Here is a 19,386-nt window from a genome sequence, read left to right on the forward strand (position 1 = left end):
TACTCAAACGCTGATATCATTTAGAAGGTCCCCATAAGTTTGCAGCAGGAGAACGGCGGCTACTTTGGATTTTGATATCTTTTTGCTGTTTTTGCAACTGTTACTTCAGTTAAGGACTACCGAACAGCTCTGGTGGGAGTTAGCGATGGAATTTTAATGAAGGCAAAGTTTGTCTAATGTCGGACTCACTGAAACAAAGGCAAAACTCTACTTTAGCCATCGTTACATTTGAAAGACGCCCAGAGCGGTATTCAGGTAAGCCACTGTATTAGTTAACCTGGCGTTTCCTTAGTGCTGTAAAATTTGTTTACCAGTAAGTTTGTTGAATTGAACAAAGTGGTGAAAATCGAGTTCATTACGCACGGCGTTATCGCAGTGTTATAGCAGTTGATGTCAATTTAATTGCAGTTTCCTTCTTACAGTATGCTGTGGTTAAGTCTGATGCAGTGCGCTGTCATTGTGAGTATATTGGTTGTGTCATTATCTGAGGAGTCTAAAATGATATTTCTGCATTTTCAGTCTCATCTCATGTAAAACCGTTTCATTTCACAGGTTGGTTGTCTCCATTATTGCGTAAAAGGTAAAATTACACCTTTTCTATAGCAGTTTGTAGAGTCAGTGTCAGTGCCTAGCCTAATGGGTATACCATGTGTCATTAAGCTGTCATTAATTTAGCCTCAAAGAGAAAGTGACTTAGACATGAGAAAACAGAGTAACAGAGAAAGTAGAAAAAGAGAGTATCATCCAGGTTCTCTTGAACAGAAGAATGAAGTTTAACATGAATATATGCCAATCATTTTACTACACTTACACTTATGTTACTACTCTTGAACTGCCATTACTGAATTTCATGTCATTTTGGTCTAACCTCAACTATGGCCATACAGGTTTCGTGCTGAGTGGAACCCATCATCTTCCTGTTGAGAACTACGATTATGAATTAGTGCCCAACCGCCTCAACTGGAGTGCAACACTGCAGGTCTGCGCCCAGAAGTCTGGCGCTCTGGCCAGGGTCTCCAGTGACATCGAGAACCGACAGCTGACCAAGTTTCTGCAGTCCCTCAACATCACTCAGCCTGTCTGGATAGCAGGCAAAGTCATGACACAAATAAATGGTGAGTCAAGTGTTTCAATTTCCTGCCAATTCGTTTGAATATCATCACCCTTTTTATTGACGTAAATGCTTCTCCCTCAACATAGGCTTGTGTGTGCTTAATTTGGAAATATGGTGAGTGTGTTTTTGGAGCTGGGATGTTTAAACTGTTAAAAGAGAGAAGAAAGTGTTTCTTTGGTGTTTACAATCGACGTGTGACCACAGGGGAGCTTATGTAACATTGTTCCATTCATTTATGATACACATTCTCTCTCTCTCTCTCTCTCTCTCTCTCTCTCTCTCTCTCTTTCTTGTTTTTGGTATAGATTTTCAGATGGCCCCAGTGCAATACTCCTTCATTCTGCAGTTTTCGGCACACTCGGACCAGAAGTCGGCTCGCCTGCTGCGCACCTTCCCTCGTATGAACGCGGTGACCATATGCTCCCAGGTCCTCTTTGAACTCGGTTGCCATGGAGTTTCCACTGTGTTCTCTTATTCCATACACTCATTCGCTAACGAGTTCCAGCTTCAGGCCCAGGTCCCGCCGTTGGAGGAGGGGGAGCCCCTCCAGTTCAAACTGCTGGTGCACGGCAATGTGGCCTTACCGAAGGCGTCGCTCCAGAACGACGGGACCTGGCATTCGGTGTGTGTGAGCTGGAGGTCCGGTGGAGGGACCTGGGAAATCTGGACGGACGGGCTGCTCTTGGACCAGGGCCAAGGCCTCTACCCTGGCGAGGAATTAGGTGGCGGCGGTGTCTTTATTGTAGGCCAGGGGCAAGAAGGTAACGGGCAAGGAAAAAGGTTCCGGAGCGGAGAGGCCTTCTGTGGTAGTGTGACGCAGCTGCACGTTTGGGACCGGGCACTGGACGGACCTGAAATCCTAACCATGGAAAAAGACTGCTCACCCATCTCCCCTGGCCTGCATTATAAGTGGAACGCCTCGCTCCTAGAAATCGAGCCCTCTCTTAGGAATTACTGGGGGAACTCCCCATGTCAAGGTAAAAAAACAGACGAAGGCAAAGAAGGGGGGAAAGGAGGGCGGGGGAAAGTTTTAGGGTGGACTCACTTCATTTGAGCTAGATTACAGCATAGCTCTGCTCGCAAAGCCCTTCTTATGGGTGCACTGTTCAGAGTGGATTCCAGCTCTGGATTTGAGGAAACTTTCCTCCTCCCTCTTCCTCTCTCTCTCTCTCTCTCTCTCTCTCTCTTTCTCTTTGTCTTTCTATCTTACTTTATCTTCCACTTCTGTTATTTCTTTTGTTACGCCTTCCTTCCATACTGTCAATCTTTTCCCCTTCTTTTCTGACTGTTCTGTCCTCTTTGTCTTTTCTTCTTGTTTTTCTTTTGTCAGCTTTCTTCCCCAGCCATTCTGTCATTCTCACTCTTACTCTCATCTCTCTCTCTCTCTCTCTCTCTCTTTTCCTCTTTTCCTAGATATTTCTATCTCTCTCTGTCTATCTCTCACTGTCTGTCTGGACCCATATGAATACAGAGAACATTCGCCAAGTTGTAATTGGCAAACTCAACTCCTAATGGTTGTAAATATTTCATGCATGCTGTAATTCTGAATCCCACCCTTCAAAACAAACTGCTCGCTTCTGACATGGCCCAGAATGGTGAGTAATCGCCCCTCGGCTCTCATGATTCCCTTGGAAGGAGAACATATGGACAGATGTTTAGCACTCTGTATGCATCACTCAGGCGTAAGCGTTCTCCCTCTGGTTCTATGACATCATCGCAAATGATAGAAATCTGCACTTGGCCTACTAGCAATTCCTCTGCTCAAGATCCACACAGATGCTGTTGTTATTTGGAAAAGCTGTCTGTTTTTTGGTATTATGATGACGTTTTTTTGTGTTTATTTATTTTGTTGTATGTGTTTATTTATTTTTTGCACAGGGAACAGCAGCCTGCTCGCCAGCCAGATGTTACTCCCTGAGTTGGACGCAAACTGGCATTATCATAACTTCTCGTCACGTACTGTCCTCTTTCCCGACAGAGGGGCTTGTGTGACCCTAGATCCACTGAGTGGCAGCTGGGGACTGGATCGGTGCCAGACTCTCAAACAGGGCATCTGCCAGGTTCCGAAATGTAAAGCCATGCTGTGTTCTGCACACACTTTCAAACACACTTATTGGTAGACAAACCTAGCTTTACCCATCTCAGGCACCTGCTTACGATTTGAAAGTAGACAGTGTTTTTTTTTTTTTCTGGATTCATGATTCCTCTCTGAATCAAATTAGTATTTTACAGCCTTCACCAGTAATAAGCAGAGCATGGAAACATTAAACATTTCTATTGGTCTTCTTCTTCGCCACTACCTCCAGTTTTGTATGTAAGAAAGTCTTTGACAAGTGTTCATTTCCACTGATAGCTTTGACAAAACAAATGGAAGAAATTGGAAATGATTAATGAAAATGATTAATAAATGGCTGGGTAATTAATTGCAGATGGGAGAAATTAAATTAAATGCCAAGTCTAAATATGTTTTGTGTTACAATAATTCTCTTTTCAGTGGCAAGTATGCTTTCAATTTTGCCAAAGTTGGCAAGGTGGCAATATGTTGCTAGAATTAAATTATTATAGTATTGCATCTACAGACAGTGAAGAAGGCAAAGAAATTGTACTCCTCTATTAGTTTGGCTTTCGCTTTGGACATGTGTGTGATAAATGGGTGTTAACATCTTTATTTTTTTCCACGCCCTTGTCACAGCTGGGCTGGACGCCTCTAGATTTCCAAGGACTGATTTGTTCTCAAAAGTGAGTGAGGATTCGTTGTCCACATTTGTAAGTTTGAGAGTTCCACCAGCTGGACTTTAACAGGTCACCCAAGTGTCAACAAACATAAGTTTTGCATGCCTTTATTAGTATTTTTTAGTCAGCCTTTGAACCTAATTTATATATTTGAATAAAAAGCTAATGGTTATAATAAATGAAATGGGACTGACAGTAATCCTACCTATTACCAGTAATATTGATAGGATGAATTGCTCTGCACCAATTGCTCCATTTGAAGTATATGTGTTGAGTATTTCTCTTGAGCAGCAAGTAGAATGCATTTGTACTTATTACACATATGGTGGCGGCATGTCTAGATTCTCTCAGTGTCCTCTCACCTCTAGCCAAAAATAACTTGAAAAACCGCACTCCCAAGCTTTTTTCTCTTGTGTATTATATTTTATTGGACCATGTCCGCTAACACAGACGCGTTTCGGCCTAAGCCGTCATAAGTGTGACGCTGATGTGACACTGATGACGCACTGATGATGGCTTAGGCCTTAATGCGCCTGTGTTAGCGGTCCAATAAAATATAATACACATGAGAAAAAAGCTTGGGAGTGCGGTTTTTCAAGTTATTTTTGATAGTCCTGTTAACTCGTATCGGAAGTCGTTTTGTTTTGGGAGTTGAGGGCGCCTGCTTCACCACTCTCACCTCTAGCCCTCTGTTAATTCTCATTCTCTCTATCCCAAAGGCGATTGAGGAGATTTACTTCAACTCGTCGGCGGCCACAGATCTCTCCAGACTCGGTGACCTCATTGGCGTGCTCCTCAGGGTCCTGGAGACCAGTCCCGATGTGGTGAAGGCAAAAGATGTGCTGCACCTCACTGAGATGATCGAGCGGGCTGCCTCCGCCCAGATCTACTCTGCCAACGCCTCACGCGAGGCTGTCATGTCCTTAACTACAGACTACTTGAGGCTTGCAAGCGAGATGATTGCCCCAGACATGGCACTCAAGTGGATGGACTCCTCTGAGCCTGAAGTAAGTCAGTCTTATGAAACTCCCCTCAGAAACATGGTAGCTTCTTTATTCTTATATTAAGCTGTATTTAATATGTAATTATATATATATATATATATATATATATATATATATATACATATATATATATATACACAATAGGTTAATTAACATGCTCTCCTTCATTTTATCATGTTGTTTTTCTTATAGACTTCCCCCAAGCCATTTACTATAATACAAAGCATCGACAAGCTGACGTGGGCACTAGCTGATGTGCTATGGGAAGAAGGGAAAAGTTTCACTCTTTCAACTAAAAACATTGGTAAGGGATTAACACTATTTCAGATTAGTCTTCTCTTACAAAAGATAACCCTAATTGCAGGTTCTTTGCCCATCTTGTATCACTGCGCGTTCCATCCTCTAGCATTCTTCCCTTTTCTGTGTCCTTCCTTTCTCCTCTCGGCCTTCGTCTCTCTCAGATGTGCACTTGGAGCCACGCAAGTTAACTCAGATGAGCTGTAGCTGTGTGTACAAGCCGTCTGCATATGGAAGCCAGAGCAGCAGCAGCCAGGATGAGATCCTCATCCCCGACACAGAGGTGCAGAGACTCCATGCTCTAGGTGAGAGCAACGCAGCACGCAGAGTGATTTACACTTGTACAGTCATAAGCACAAGCATCAGGACCAGGAGCATCTGTTCTTGACAGCAACTTGCAGTACTTCTTCTGTCAGCTCATGTAGAATGCTGTATCTGTGGCACACATCACAATGACCATTGTTGAGGAGACATTGTGCTGACTCTTTACTCGCTGTTGCTTTATAATACCAGGGCTACACCGGGTCTGGAAGTGAAGCATTCCGTTTTCGGAGTGTAAAAATAGTTTTAGAAAACTTGTTTATTCTTTTTAGAACGTACGCATCGCTATCACATCTGGAGTAGCCAGTTCCATTGATTACAGTGGAAGCTAATTGTTGCAGCAGATGACCCGCGAAAGGAACGCTTGAGTTATAGCCAATTTTGTCAGGCTTAACTTAGCGAAAAGAGAGTTACCAGATTTCAGATTTCTGTTCAGACTCCATATATGCTGCTCCTTGAGTACGACTTGTACTTTCTTCACTGATAGGCCACAGGAATGTCATGTTCATCCATGCCTACTACAGCCACCTCAAAGACCTTGAGGCTGATGAGGACCAGTCTCCCTCATCAGAAGACATGAAAATTGGTGAAAGGTGCGTATGCTCACTCCATTCTGAGAACAATGCTATAGGAAATATTTAGGGGGGTTTATAGCTGCGTGTTCCTGGTCAACATGTAAACCTTGTTGAAGATACTGTAGTTTGTGCACACAGCTAAATGGCGATGACTTGTACAAATTAGAAACCATGATCATCACTAGTTTATCATATATGTATTACTTGGTTAACTGCATAATTCTCAGTGTTTAACATGAATCACCTTCTATTTTTTCATTGTAATTTAATCACAGTTGAATGTGACTTAAGCACCCTCTAAATAATGTCCCTTCATTATTTGGAGATTTATTTAGAACTGTGTAACCGTGTGATCAGCCAAGTTAGAAGTGTCTAAGAAAAAAACACCCATTGCAAAATTGCGTCAAGAAATTGAAATAGTTTTTAAAAATGATGTTATCCTTGCTAGTAGCATAAGTCATATTCAAGTTCATTGTCTTGTGAACCAAACCAGAGCAGAAATATAAGTCACTCTTAATAAAATACAAGTAGATCAGTCTCAGTATGAAAAGTGTGCTATTCCTCAAACACAGCTTGTCTCTGAAGTGTGTTATCCTATCCTCACAGCCCCCAAACTGGTCATTTGTCCTCCGCGGTTATCTCAGCCACTGTTCGAGATGTCTCCAAATCAGCGAACGTCCCCGTGTCTGTCCACTACACCCTGTCCGCCGCAGGCGTGGTAAGCATGCTATCCAGGGTCTTATAAACCACCTGCTTCACTTTCTCCCTGCAGTCCTGGGTCGTAGATATGTCAAAGTATAAGAGATTGTTTGCTATTTCACAACTTGTAAATTTCATGGTGCTTCCCTGGGGATCGGTGCTTGGGCTTAGGGCCTGTTTCGGTCCTGTTGCTCTTGGCTCCAGAGAACAGAAAGGGAGTACAGTGAAAGAAAACATCTGTTTTTGTTATAGGTGGAGTATTCACGACTGGTCACACCCGTGTGCGTGTTCTGGAATTTCAGCCTGATGTAAGTATGACATCCTGCTCTTTTCTGTTCCACCCGGACCCCCGTCCACTCCGTTGCCATGACTACTCTTTCACTCCCGCTCTCATTTTGAAGAAAGGTTTATTAATTTAAAAGTCTGTTTTTTTTTCTTTATTTCTTTCTTTTTTCTTTACTCTTTCTGTATTTTCTTTTCTTTTCTTATCTATCTATCCATCTATCTATCTATCTATCTATCTATCTATCTGTCTGTCTGTCTGTTTGTCTGTCTGTCTTTTTATCTGTCTGTCTGTCTATCCATCTTTTTATCTGTCTGTCTATCCATCTGTCTTTTTATCCGTTTATCTATGTCTATCTGTCTGTCTGTCTGTCTGTCTGTCTGTGTATCTATCTTTTTATCTCCCGGTCTGCTTGCCTGTCCATTCATTTCTTTTCCCCTCTCTGTGTCCACAGTAGAGGGTTTGGTGGTGACACATGCGTGGTAATGTCTCTGAGATAATCCTGCGGCTCCTCTGCTCGTTTGTGCAGGGCCGGTGGCCAGGCTTCCAGCTGGTCCAGTGAAGGCTGCTGGATGACCCAGTCGGACTCTGCCGGCACAACGTGCTTCTGCAACCACACCACCAACTTTGCTGTCCTCATGAATTACTTGGAGGCAACGGTAAAGGGAAAGTCATCTGCCCCAAAATATCAGCTATTGTTTCCATAAATATCAAACGCCTGATGTGGTTCAGAGGCGGGCATGCAGTTTGTCAATGCCAGGGTAACATTCCCCGTTAAATGAAAACCAGGCACAATGCAAATGACTCACTGGTATAATGTTTTTTTTTTCCCCTCTCGATCACAAGATGATCTTTTGTTGACTGCTGGAGGTTGCACGTGTGAGCACTAGCAATAGCTTGTTAAATCCAATAGGTGGCAGTGTTGGCTCAGAGAAAAGTGATGTGGACATTGGTGGCTTCTAGGTGGTTATTTGGATGTGTTACAGTATTTCTCAGTGCTTTGGTGTATTTCTGGAATCATCATTAACATTTGCACAACAGTTAGCGCATTTCTCAAAACAATTAGTGCTAACTGCATTGAATAGTGGATTATCTGCAAATGCACTTTTCCTGCTCAAAATGCTTTGTTTATGTCACAAAAGGAAATATTTATACCAATGAATTGACAGTGCAATCAAAATGACAATTCCTTATGCCATTGTTTATGTCAAGATAGTCAAGATAGTTATAACAGCTAGTTCAACACTTTTGCATGCAATGATTCAAATGATGAAATAAGATCAATTTGTTTTATAGGGTAGGACTATTCAGCATGAAATCAGTATAGTGCATTTTGACCAACATGACAGAAATGTAAAAAACAGCAGACATTTCTACAAAATCAGTTTGCGTGGATGTACCAACACATTGCTGTTTGTTCAAGATGGAGAGAAACTGCTTTAATGATACGCACACGTGACAAGATGATATTGCGTTTGAACAAGCAGTTTTGGGAATTTCAATTCTGATCTGAGAAATGTGCCAAAGCGACTGAGAAAAACTGTAACAATAATGTGTAACTTTGTTGTTTTGAAATAGGAAATAGTGATGCCTTGCACATTGTTCATTAGAAAATATTTACAGAGTAAACTGTCATATTGACAACAAGCCAAAAGAGTTTGACTATCTTGACATAAACGATGGCATCATGTCTTGTTTCATGCACTGTTTCATTGGCATAAATATTTGCTTTTGAGGCATAAACTAAGCATTTTGAGCAAGATACAGTACTTGTTTGTGCAGGTTATCCACTAGTTTGCACTAATTGTTTTGAGAAATGCACTAACTGTTGTGCAAATGTTTATTATGATTTGAGAAATGTGAACCAAAGTGACTGAGAAAAACTATAAGTTTATCAGTAGACGTCTTAACACATTTTTCTCCAGACAATCCAAAGAATGCTTTAGGTGTCTGGCTTATTTATCATCTTTTTCTAAGATTGTATGTGGTGGGTCTTTTTTATTTTACAACAGGTCAGGCCTTATGAGCCAAGACATAGTCACACACACTGGCCCTTTTGTCGGCTAAAAATTCGTTGAGAATTTACACAGCGACAAATTTAAGCCATTTGACTGACCAGCTAAACAGTTTTGAGCCGAAAATAGCACGGCTCTTGCACTGACTCTTGGCACTGTCCGGGGGGACTGACTGGCTCATTGAGCTGCAGAGTGAAGGGCTGCCACCACCACTACCACCACCAACCAACCTGCAGGCACCCTGGCACACGCTCTCTGAGGGGGAGACACACTAACCACTTTTGGCTCAGCACTGGCTCTATCACCCACGGAGTCTGTAGTGCTTGGCCTGAGTGTGTGTTTGTGTAAGCGTGTATATGTATATGTATGTGTGTGTGTGTGTGTGTGTGTGTGTGTGTGTGTGTGTGTGTGTGTGTGTGTGTGTGTGCCATCCTCACATTTGAGCGCTCACTGTTAGTCACTGGACATTCTTGGGTTGAGTTTGTGTATATTGGTCTGTTTGTGTGTCCCAACCGATAGAGCATGTTTGTATGCGTCAAGGTCATCGTTACATCTAAGGTTGTGTGTGTGTGTGTGTGTTTGTCACAGACCTGTGTGGTTGTGTATCTCTCCCTCTCTCTGCGGTTGTGTCTGTGTGGATTTGTGTGTAATCTCAGGGCAAAGCGAATGCTAATGTCAGCAGTGTGTTTTGACTGGCTGCCTCCTGTCTCCTTTTCCCCCTCTGCAGTGGAGCCCACAGGAGCAGAGTATTTTGACTAAGCTGACATTCATCGGCTCTGGGGCTTCGCTCTGTGCACTGATGGTGACCTTGATGCTGTTTACTGTACTAGAGTGAGTATCTGTGTGTGTGTGTGTGTGTGTGTGTGTGTGCGTGTGTGTGTCTATCTGTCTCTGTGTGTGTGTGTGTGTGTGTGTGTCTGTGTCTGTCTGTCTCTGTGTGTGTGTGTGTGTGTGTGTGTGTGTGTGTGTGTGTGTTTGTTGCACAGAGGAAAGCTGCCCCCGAAAAATCATGCTGAGTTGGAGAAAGATGGCTCAGACTCTCTGTCTCACTCTCATGAACATACAGACACAAACATATACACATTGAAACAGATACACACACACAGACACACACACCTGGTGCCTAAAGACATATTTTGCCCTGCAATGTGTGCACATGTGCAACTGTTCTCATACACGCACACACACACACACACACACACACACACACACACACACACACACACACACACACACACACACACACTCATCTTTGTACAGACAGAAGACATCCCTCTCCTCTCCCCATTTCTCCCTCACACACACACACACATGCACACACACATACAGACACACACACACACACACTCTCTCTTTCTCTCACACACACACACACACGAACACACACACACACACATTCACACACATACACTCACACACCGTGCATCTGCCGCTGGTCAATAGTGGCTCAGTTTTAAGGCAGGATCCCTATTGAACTCGGCTAATCTGGTAATTAGTTCACTCTGACCGCACACTCTACTCGCTGCAGTGCCGGCTGAAGTTTTATGGTGACATTACGGCTGCTGTGTAATTAAGTCCAAGGGTCACCCAGGGAGAGGCTAATCAGAGTGGGGCTCGGGATGGAGGGGTCTGGGCTCTGATAAGGAGACGGATGGCCTGCTCACACTTAATCAGGCGCAGGGCAACAGCACAGCTTACTGAGGAAGGGTTGGACGTGGAGGGAATGAGGGGCCTGGCTCAGATTAACATTCATACATTAAACATTAAAATGGAGGCCATGTTGATGCACAGATACACAAGCATATGCATTGATTGTGACATAATTAACCTTCCCAATTCACAGTAGAATTGTGTGTAATGCTGTGCTTGTTTTTGTGTGATTTTCTTGTAACTTTGCTTCTTTATTACCCCACAGTATTCCCAAGTCTGACCGGACGTCTATACACAAGAATCTGTTTGTTGCTCTTACCTGTGCACAGGTAGTGCTTCTCTGCAGTGGCTCAGCCATCAACAACAAGGTGAGCTCAAAACATAATATATCGTGTCCATTAATTGCAAAAGGACAGTGTAAAGTGGTGTTAATTTGCTAGCATTTGCTTTGTCCAAAATACGTAATACAATACAAAAAAACCCAATATGCTCATGCAACTGGATGTACAGCCAGCATCAAAGATCCTTGATTCACTTCAACCCTCTCTGACAGCATCCTGTGATTTGTTTAAAAGAATGACTACATGTTGTTCTTCTCATTAGTTCTAGCATTTCCATCATTTGCATGTATTGCATCATGTGATCAGAACTGGATGTCATTTGTCCAAACATTCTTGTGTGTCAGGATGTGTTGTTCTTCTCCCCTCCCTCAACATTTTCATCATGTGGAGTCAATACTTTGACATTTTCCATGTGTTTATGTTTGCCTCTGGTCACTGACCTCTGACCCCCTGCCTGTGCTCCTCTGACCCCATGACCCCTAGGTGGCCTGCACGCTGGTGGCGGCCCTTCTGCATCTCTTCTTCATGGCGGCCTTCAGCTGGATGCTGGTGGAGGGCCTGCTGCTCTGGAGCAAAGTGGTGACGGTCAACCTGAGCGAGGACCGGCACATGAAATACTACTATCTTATTGGCTGGGGTAAGGAGCTGCTCTCTGACTTAGTGTCTGATTTTTCCCACACTCTATATTGTCATCTTCTCAGTCTTCTCATCTTCTCAATCTTCTCTGTTTCCTCTCTCTTTAAACACGCTTGACATATTAAGATCATTGTCGGCTTGTATCTAATTGTTCTGGAAGAAGACATCAAAACTCTGTTCCAAAGCGGCAGCTCTTTCGTATAGTTCTTCTGGAACCCTTTTGGTTATTGTGTGTCCAAGATGTTTCCGTTCCAACTGCCTGCAAGGGTCTCTTTTTTTCTAAATGAGGTTCTGTTATGAACATTCGACTTCTGAGAAAAGAGTTGAAATATTTATTATATTTATATTACATTTACATTCATTCATTTAGCTGGCACTTTTGTCCAAACCAATTTACAAAAAAATAGAGAAGAAGTTACAATGTGTATAAGAGACAATAGTGTAAAAATGTTGAGTACTATACATTGTATTTTAAGTCTGTAAGCTGAACGGCTCACTTTTAAAAAGCTTGCTTGAGGTTGGAACACGAGGGCACTAATTTGAATCTGTAGTGTATGCTGAGTTCTGTGCTGCAGAAAACAGGCAATATTCAATTTATTGACACATTGCATGGCGCAATGTGGCAGATATCGTTTGAGTAATTTGTAGCATTTTATTTAACTTCTAGAGAAACATGATGGAAGTTGACTTTAAATGAGAATTTATCATCTATGATTTTTAGACGTTAAATGGATAACTTATCACTTTAAATAAATTCATGTGCTTAGAACTTCCTTGTCTGTGTGCTCTGTCCAGTGTGTAGTGTGGTGTTGCGCGCTATTGAGTTCATTAAATTAGCATTAGTTGTTTAACGGGTTGGTATTAACACATTGCATTGCATATTGGGGCAGCCGTGGCCTACTGGTTAGTGCTTCGGACTTGTAACCGGAGGTTTGCCGGTTCGAACCCCGACCAGTAGGCACGGCTGAAGTGCCCTTGAGCAAGGCACCTAACCCCTCACTGCTCCCCGAGCGCCGCTGTTGTTGCAGGCAGCTCACTGCGTCGGGATTAGTGTGTGCTTCACCTCACTGTGTGCTCACTGTGTGCTGAGTGTGTTTCACTAATTCACGGATTGGGATAAATGCAGAGACCAAATTTCCCACACGGGATCAAAAGAGTATATATACTTATACTTATACATTGTGTATCATACAAATTAGAACCCTAAGAGTACCTAATACTTCAGCTAAAGATTCCTCCTGTAATCATCATTATGCAGAGACATCAGCTCGAATCACATACATTGATCAATGAACACATAGTGTTAATAGTGCAGAGAACCTTGCGACCATTATTTATTGGTTTCTCAAAATTAGGAGTGAATTCGATAAAGCAATTTGGTGTCTAAATGCCAATGCAAGTCAGTCTTAAGTGCTTGATTGAATTGAACCCAGTGGTCTTTAGATCTTGCTGTCAGCAGTTAGTTCTCCAGTTAGTCTTGAGATGCGTTTAAAGGCTTTTCCTGTAAATGAGAGATTTCCATCGCTGCAGGGGATGAGTGATCATGTATCGAAGAAATGTTTAGGTATGCCTGGTCAGTCTTGGCCTACAGTGGTTTTGCAGTGTATGTGTGTGTGTGTATGTATGTATAATATACTGTACTAAGAGATATGTTTGCATGCATGTGAGTGTGAATGAGAGAGCTGTTGTATGCAGTGCACATCTGCTTGTTTTCTTTTAGTGCTTTAGTGTTTTTGTATGTAGCTTCTTGGCTATGTGTATTTGTTCCCCCTCATTCTTCACAAACTATGGAATATATTAAGAGTTTTAAAACCAAAAACGTACTAAAGTGGAGCTGACCCGCACTGTGTGACAGGGCTACCGGTACTCATTGTCACCATCACACTGGCCTCGGCCTCCGGGCGGTACGCTGCAGACGGACACTGTTGGCTGAGCGTGCAGAATGGGGTCATCTGGGGCTTTGCCGGCCCCGTCATCTTCATCATCATGGTGAGACTCCGTCCAGCCACTCCAGAGGGAAAGCCCTCTGTGACAGGGACAGATGTAATTTAGCAGTTTGAAGAAGATGAGCTGCTCTCTCTTTCTCTCTCTCCCTCTCTCTCTCTCTCTCTCACTCTTTTCTTTCTCTCTGATAATTGAAACCTAGACCTTGGTGTTGCGATTGCCATACTCAAGTAGTTGAGCTATTGAATTGATCAAAGAGTCTTATTGCATGGAGGTCCTTTGCATTCTCCTTGGGAAAACTTTTCAAATACTTATGATGGCAGTGGCACAGTCTTTTTGATTGCTTTTTCACTTCAATGTCAGTGTCTGTATCTATGTGGCTGGGTGCACGCACTGACCTTTGGTGATGTCAATGTGTTCAGGTGAACATCATGGTGCTGGCTCGTGTGGTAGGGATTACCATCACCACGGCCAAGAGGAGATCTCTGATGATGGCCGTCAACAGCAGTCCCATGGAACAGGCCTACGAGCAGAGCCGGTTCGTTTTTCTCTCTTACTCACTCTGCCTTATATTCTCTTGTTGCTTTGTTTTTTAAATTAATTAAATGTCATTAATTAATTAATTTTCCTGTCTTTCTCACTTCACTCACCATTTGTTCTCTCAATGTTTGTTTCTTTGTGTAAAGTTCATATGAGATTGATTGTGCGCGTTCTCTTTCTCACTCACCACACGGGGGCGATGTTTCATCTCTCTTCTCGACAGGCACGCTCACACATGACAGGCCAGCTCAGTGTTCTCCTCTGCGTCTGTTTCCTCGTCCTTGTTTACTGATATTTCGTTCTGAAGCGTTAGGCATTTCCTCGTATCACGAACGTGATGACTGAAATCTCTTCCCCCGAGTCAATGATTTATCCTCCCTTGCTTTCCATTACTCTGGGTTGGGTTGATGCGGTGGAATCAGTTAACAAGGCAACTTTGCTGAAAGGTGCTCCCATGTCAGGTATACTTAGTTCCCTTTTACACACATCCTCAATGAAAAGATAAATAAAACAACTACCCCCCCCCCACACACACACACACACACAACTTACCTAATCCACACAAATTACACTTTCAGAAACACATATTTAGCTAATAACCCCTGTCCAAACTGTCGGAAGAGTGCGTCTACGGTATTTGTTATTTTTCAGGAGGCACATCAATGGGCACTCTATGCGTGGGAGGCTGAGTAAAGAGCGTTGAGCATTTCTGTTGGCTGCCACAGCAGGGCAAGTGGAAAATAAAACACACACACACACACACACCTCCCTGGTGCGGGCCCTGGCCTCGCCCGCAGCTGGTTTGCTTTAGCGGTCACCTGAACGGGAAGGTAATTTCATACTAAACAGAATTAAGGCAGATTTAGTGTGGAAATTGTCACAATGTGAGTTTAACCAGCGGCTCCTGTTGTGCTTGGATTGACCCCCTCCCAGGCCTGTGCCAGCCTGTCCTGTTTTACCAGGGCCTCGAGTGAGAACGAGAGAGCCCGAAACAGGCTGCCCAAAAAGAGAGCGAGGAAGAGAGATAGAGTGAAAAAGAGTGAAAACCAGTGGGAAAGATGGTCGGTGTGTCTGTGTGTGTGTGTGTGTGTTTGTGTGTGTGTGTGTGTGTGGGTGGGTGGGTGCGGCGTGTTGGGTGAGACTGTGTCTTTTAGCTGGTTGCCCAGTTACTCCCAGATGGGCCTGACTGTTCTCTGTGTGTGTCTGTGTATTTGTGCAGGGCAGCCGTGAAAGCCGTGCTGGTGCTTCTGCCAATCCTGGGCCTGACCTGGCTGTGTGGGGTGCTCGTGCCCTTCTCCATAGTCATGGCGTACATTTTTGTGATCCTCAACTCTCTGCAGGTTAGTGTGTGTGAATGTGTATGTGTCTGGGTCTGGGTCGCTTCCTCTGTGGGTATGTCTGTGCATATGTGTGTGTGTGTGTGTGTGTGTGTGTGTGTGTGTGTGTATGGGTGAGTGTGTCTGTGTGTGAGGTCATTTAGAAGCACACACACACACACACTCTACTTTGGTCTCTGTCCTGTGGTGACTTTTTGTGCTCGGGTGTTTGGAGAGTGTTGCTCTGTTTGTTGTCCGGTTTGTAATCAAAAGACGGCTCCTCAGCTGCATAACGCAGAGCCAAGCCGACCAGCAGGAGAGATGTGCATGCAGCACAGATAGGCGTCCGCGTCTCTGCTGGCTGGGCTGATGCGTCTAAAGCCTTGACACAAAGCAGTAAGGGAGCGAAACATACCGGCATTTCGCAATAAAGATGGTGTACTTTTCTTTGTCAAAGTACCTGACACCGCTTCTCTGAAAAGTTTAACGATATTGAATTGTAGTCGGCTTTATCTCAATTAGTCAATGAGTGCAAGACGTCTGCTGTCATGTTTTGCAAAATAATTATTAGCTATTATTACATTTATAACCTTTAATATTTGCAGATGTTTTGAATATTATCTGCTTTTGAAATATTTATATACATATATATATATATTTGAACTTTTTGCAAATAGAATTATCGGCTGTACATTAAATACTCATATGTGTATACATGGTTTTTCCATATCATACTGTAGTAATATTGTCGCCATTAGTCGCCATCTCACTCTCTGCAGTCCTGAAACTCGTGTATGTGTGTTTGTGTGTGTGTGTGTGTGTGTGTGTGTGTGTGTGTGTGTGTGTTCTCATATGCAACCTATAATTCATCCAGCTACTAATGAGACGTTACTGAGCATAACATGAAATTTAGCTAAGTTATTGATTTATGATCGTGCATTATTTAGGCAGAGAGGAAAATTTACAGACATGTACGGATCCATAATAAATGACACTTACAGCGAGAGAATACTATAATGCAAGCAAGAGCAATTTTCCCGAACTCACAATGTGATATTGAATGTGCCGAGCAAAATAATTTATAATACGGCTTAAAATGGATATTTATTTACAGTAAAATGATATTGTGGGGTGTAAGTGCCAGCACACATTTCCATCTGAGAAAATGATTAGACCTTGTTTACTGTATCAGTTGTCATACCAAAAATGCAGCCGTGCCAAATGCATCACAGAGTGGTTAGAAAGAGGAAGGGAACTATCTGTTAAAAGATTTAATGATTTAATGAGTTTAATTTCATTTCTGTAAATTCTGTCAGTTGTCATTTGTTGTTTTTTGCATCTATCCAGATGAAGTCCCACAATGATAGATGATGTAAAGCTTTTTCTAAAACATTTTCACATGTATAGAATAATGTTTTAACAAACTTTCTACTATTGTGCCAAATTGTATGTCAAATCGCATACAGAGAAAAAAACATTGACATTAAGAAACAGCTTAAGTAATAGGTTTGGCTTTGACATTGCATATTTCACATTAGGAAAGTGACAAGTCACACGCACACACACACACACACACACACACACACATAGCACACACACACACACACACACACATAGCACACGCACACACACACACAGACGGCTGTCCACTCCCTTGTGCTGCTGCTGCTTTTCGTATCCTGTGTAGGCAATTTGTAGCAGCCGCTAATCAGTTGTATCTTTAATAGAGCTATATATTCCACATGAAATCAATAGAGATTTAGCTGGAGTCAGATCATTAGGCATCACACTATAAATAGTTCAGCTTCCTCCACATCTAATTACTTTTTCTCATCTGAACAAATTATGAATGCAGTCCATAGTGGAAATGAAGCCACTACTTTGCTGGACTAGTGTGTAGATTCATTATTACTGTATGGGAAAACCCTCTACAGTATGATCTGCAGTGGAGCAGTGCCTCTTTGTGTGCTTCTCGTTTAGCAAATACACTGATGTCTCAGTATGTCTCTTTAGTGTACGGTTTTGATTAGATTAGTTAATCTGATTGTAAATCAATATTTCAGTGCACACTGATAATGCTTCACAGAATGGCTTGTAGTCTGTGTTTTGCTTCAGTTTTCGGATGAGGGATGCCCAAAGTTTTCAATGAATAGTTTAGTGTAATCTGAGACTTGAAATAACCCGGCTGAAGGTTGCAGGTATTTGCTGGTGATGTAGTCATTCAGAAGGCAGGGTTTAAAAAAAGAGCCAGAAAATAGCATATTCTACATTTAGTTTGACTAGTTCAACTATATAATGCAATAACCTTGTGTCATTTTTTATGTTTCCTCACATCTGAGAAACATTTTTTGGACATCATGTCACATTTTTCTGTGTGAAAGAAAAACAGGGAGAGATAAATGGGAAGGAAGTGCAAATAATCCTTCAAAAAAAGTCTCAAAAGTCTCAAAGGGCTGGCCTGAAAAAGATGACGGAAATACATGGCATGCTTTCTCTGATCCATTTTAATTGTGCAGACAGAATGTGCCAGACTTTTTCCAAAGGAACACAGAAGTAAAACCTACCAAAGTGTTCAGAGAGTTCACTAACTCTCTGTCTGGTACTAAAACCTGGGCTACCTCCTCTCACAAATCTCCATTATCTAAATCTTAAATTACATTCTATCTCACAGTACTCTGCCTGATATTAGGCACCTTAAGTGTTTTATTGGTTGCACTAAGACTTAATGAGCTCAGTCCTGAAACATTTCAATGAATGATGACCATTAATAAAATAAACACATTTAGCCTGCATGGCACACATAAACTCCAGGCATCGTGGTAAGGAAATCCAGCTCTTGTTTTCTGTTATTGTATTTTCAATAGGTAGCAGAGGCAACATAAAACTTAAGCTGCAGGCTTTTACTGTTAAATCAATAAAACAGATAATGTTGACAAGCGCCTTTCATTGCCCACAGTCCCTACCGCTTGCTTGACAAGATTGTTTGAGTGTTTACAGGAGTGTTTCTTCTCCTTGGTTTTCAAACGGACACAGTTGTAAACAAAAGGCGCACCTTGTGATAGCTTTTTTTTTCATTCTACATTTTTGTGTGCTCATTTGTGTCCAATTTCCTCAGCAGATTTTAAACATCTGGACAGCTGAAACATCTGCTGTTACTCTTGATATTTATTTCAATATGAAAGAAGAAGTTGGAGGCATTTGATGCTCATATGTACAGTATTCTGAGCTCCTCCATGAGGAGTTTTGTGGATTAATTTCAGATGCTATGCAAAATACATGTAATTGGAGTGTGATAAAAAAAACCATCAATAATGATTTATGATTATTGACTAAATAATTAGCCTTGCAGTCTTTAAAGATCCCTCCATTCAGACTACGTGTCTGGCATGAAATTCACTTTGTAATAGTTAACAGAACAAAATATCAATTTGCAATGCTATAACTCGGATGTGTAGCCAGATATCTGCATTCAGTTAGGAAGTTTCCACTGTCCTACGAGGAGACACACTAGGGCAACTGGCATTAACTTTCACTCGTTGAATTGATTTTGTCTTTTCAATTATATTTATGAACTTGCACCCCATAAATGCAGCCATGCTTCATATGCTCTTAGATATAAATAGTGTGTTCTTGTGTGTGTGTGTGTGTGTGTGTGCGCGCGCATGTGTGTGTGTGTGCGTGTGTGTGTCAGTGTGTGTGTGTGTGTGTGTGTGTGTGTGTGTGTGTGTGTGTGTGTGTGTGTGTGTGTGTGTGTGTCAGTGTGTGTGTGTGTGTGTGTGTGTGTGTGTGTGTGTGTGTGTGTGTGGCTTCATTTGACCATAAATCCCCCGACCCTCCGTCATCCAATCTCGCTGCAATGTCATTCAAAAGCTTGGCTCGATCCATTACTGTGGGATAATAGCCTCCTGGCTCTGCATT

At 42.4% G+C, this 19,386-nt stretch overlaps 1 protein-coding gene across 1 annotated transcript in view; it reads left to right on the forward strand.

Moving 5' to 3' along the window:
* Window positions 1-31: 31 nt before the first annotated feature.
* Window positions 32-19,386, forward strand: part of LOC121678472 (adhesion G-protein coupled receptor D2) — a 72,102-nt gene continuing 52,747 nt past the window's right edge. Inside the window, exons 1-20 of the mRNA XM_042058070.1 lie at window positions 32-255; window positions 423-459; window positions 553-580; window positions 888-1,115; window positions 1,420-2,091; window positions 2,993-3,184; window positions 3,807-3,853; window positions 4,567-4,854; window positions 5,044-5,155; window positions 5,313-5,453; window positions 5,957-6,062; window positions 6,651-6,762; window positions 6,996-7,051; window positions 7,556-7,685; window positions 9,769-9,872; window positions 10,957-11,059; window positions 11,516-11,669; window positions 13,524-13,657; window positions 14,035-14,150; window positions 15,372-15,492. Of these exons, the coding sequence (XP_041914004.1) occupies window positions 424-459; window positions 553-580; window positions 888-1,115; window positions 1,420-2,091; window positions 2,993-3,184; window positions 3,807-3,853; window positions 4,567-4,854; window positions 5,044-5,155; window positions 5,313-5,453; window positions 5,957-6,062; window positions 6,651-6,762; window positions 6,996-7,051; window positions 7,556-7,685; window positions 9,769-9,872; window positions 10,957-11,059; window positions 11,516-11,669; window positions 13,524-13,657; window positions 14,035-14,150; window positions 15,372-15,492 (2,880 nt within the window). The 5' untranslated portion in view covers window positions 32-255; window position 423. The remainder of the gene's footprint in view (window positions 256-422; window positions 460-552; window positions 581-887; window positions 1,116-1,419; window positions 2,092-2,992; window positions 3,185-3,806; window positions 3,854-4,566; window positions 4,855-5,043; window positions 5,156-5,312; window positions 5,454-5,956; window positions 6,063-6,650; window positions 6,763-6,995; window positions 7,052-7,555; window positions 7,686-9,768; window positions 9,873-10,956; window positions 11,060-11,515; window positions 11,670-13,523; window positions 13,658-14,034; window positions 14,151-15,371; window positions 15,493-19,386) is intronic.

The sequence above is a fragment of the Alosa sapidissima genome, chromosome 12 (genome assembly GCF_018492685.1).
Source record: "Alosa sapidissima isolate fAloSap1 chromosome 12, fAloSap1.pri, whole genome shotgun sequence".
Taxonomy (NCBI): domain Eukaryota; kingdom Metazoa; phylum Chordata; class Actinopteri; order Clupeiformes; family Clupeidae; genus Alosa; species Alosa sapidissima.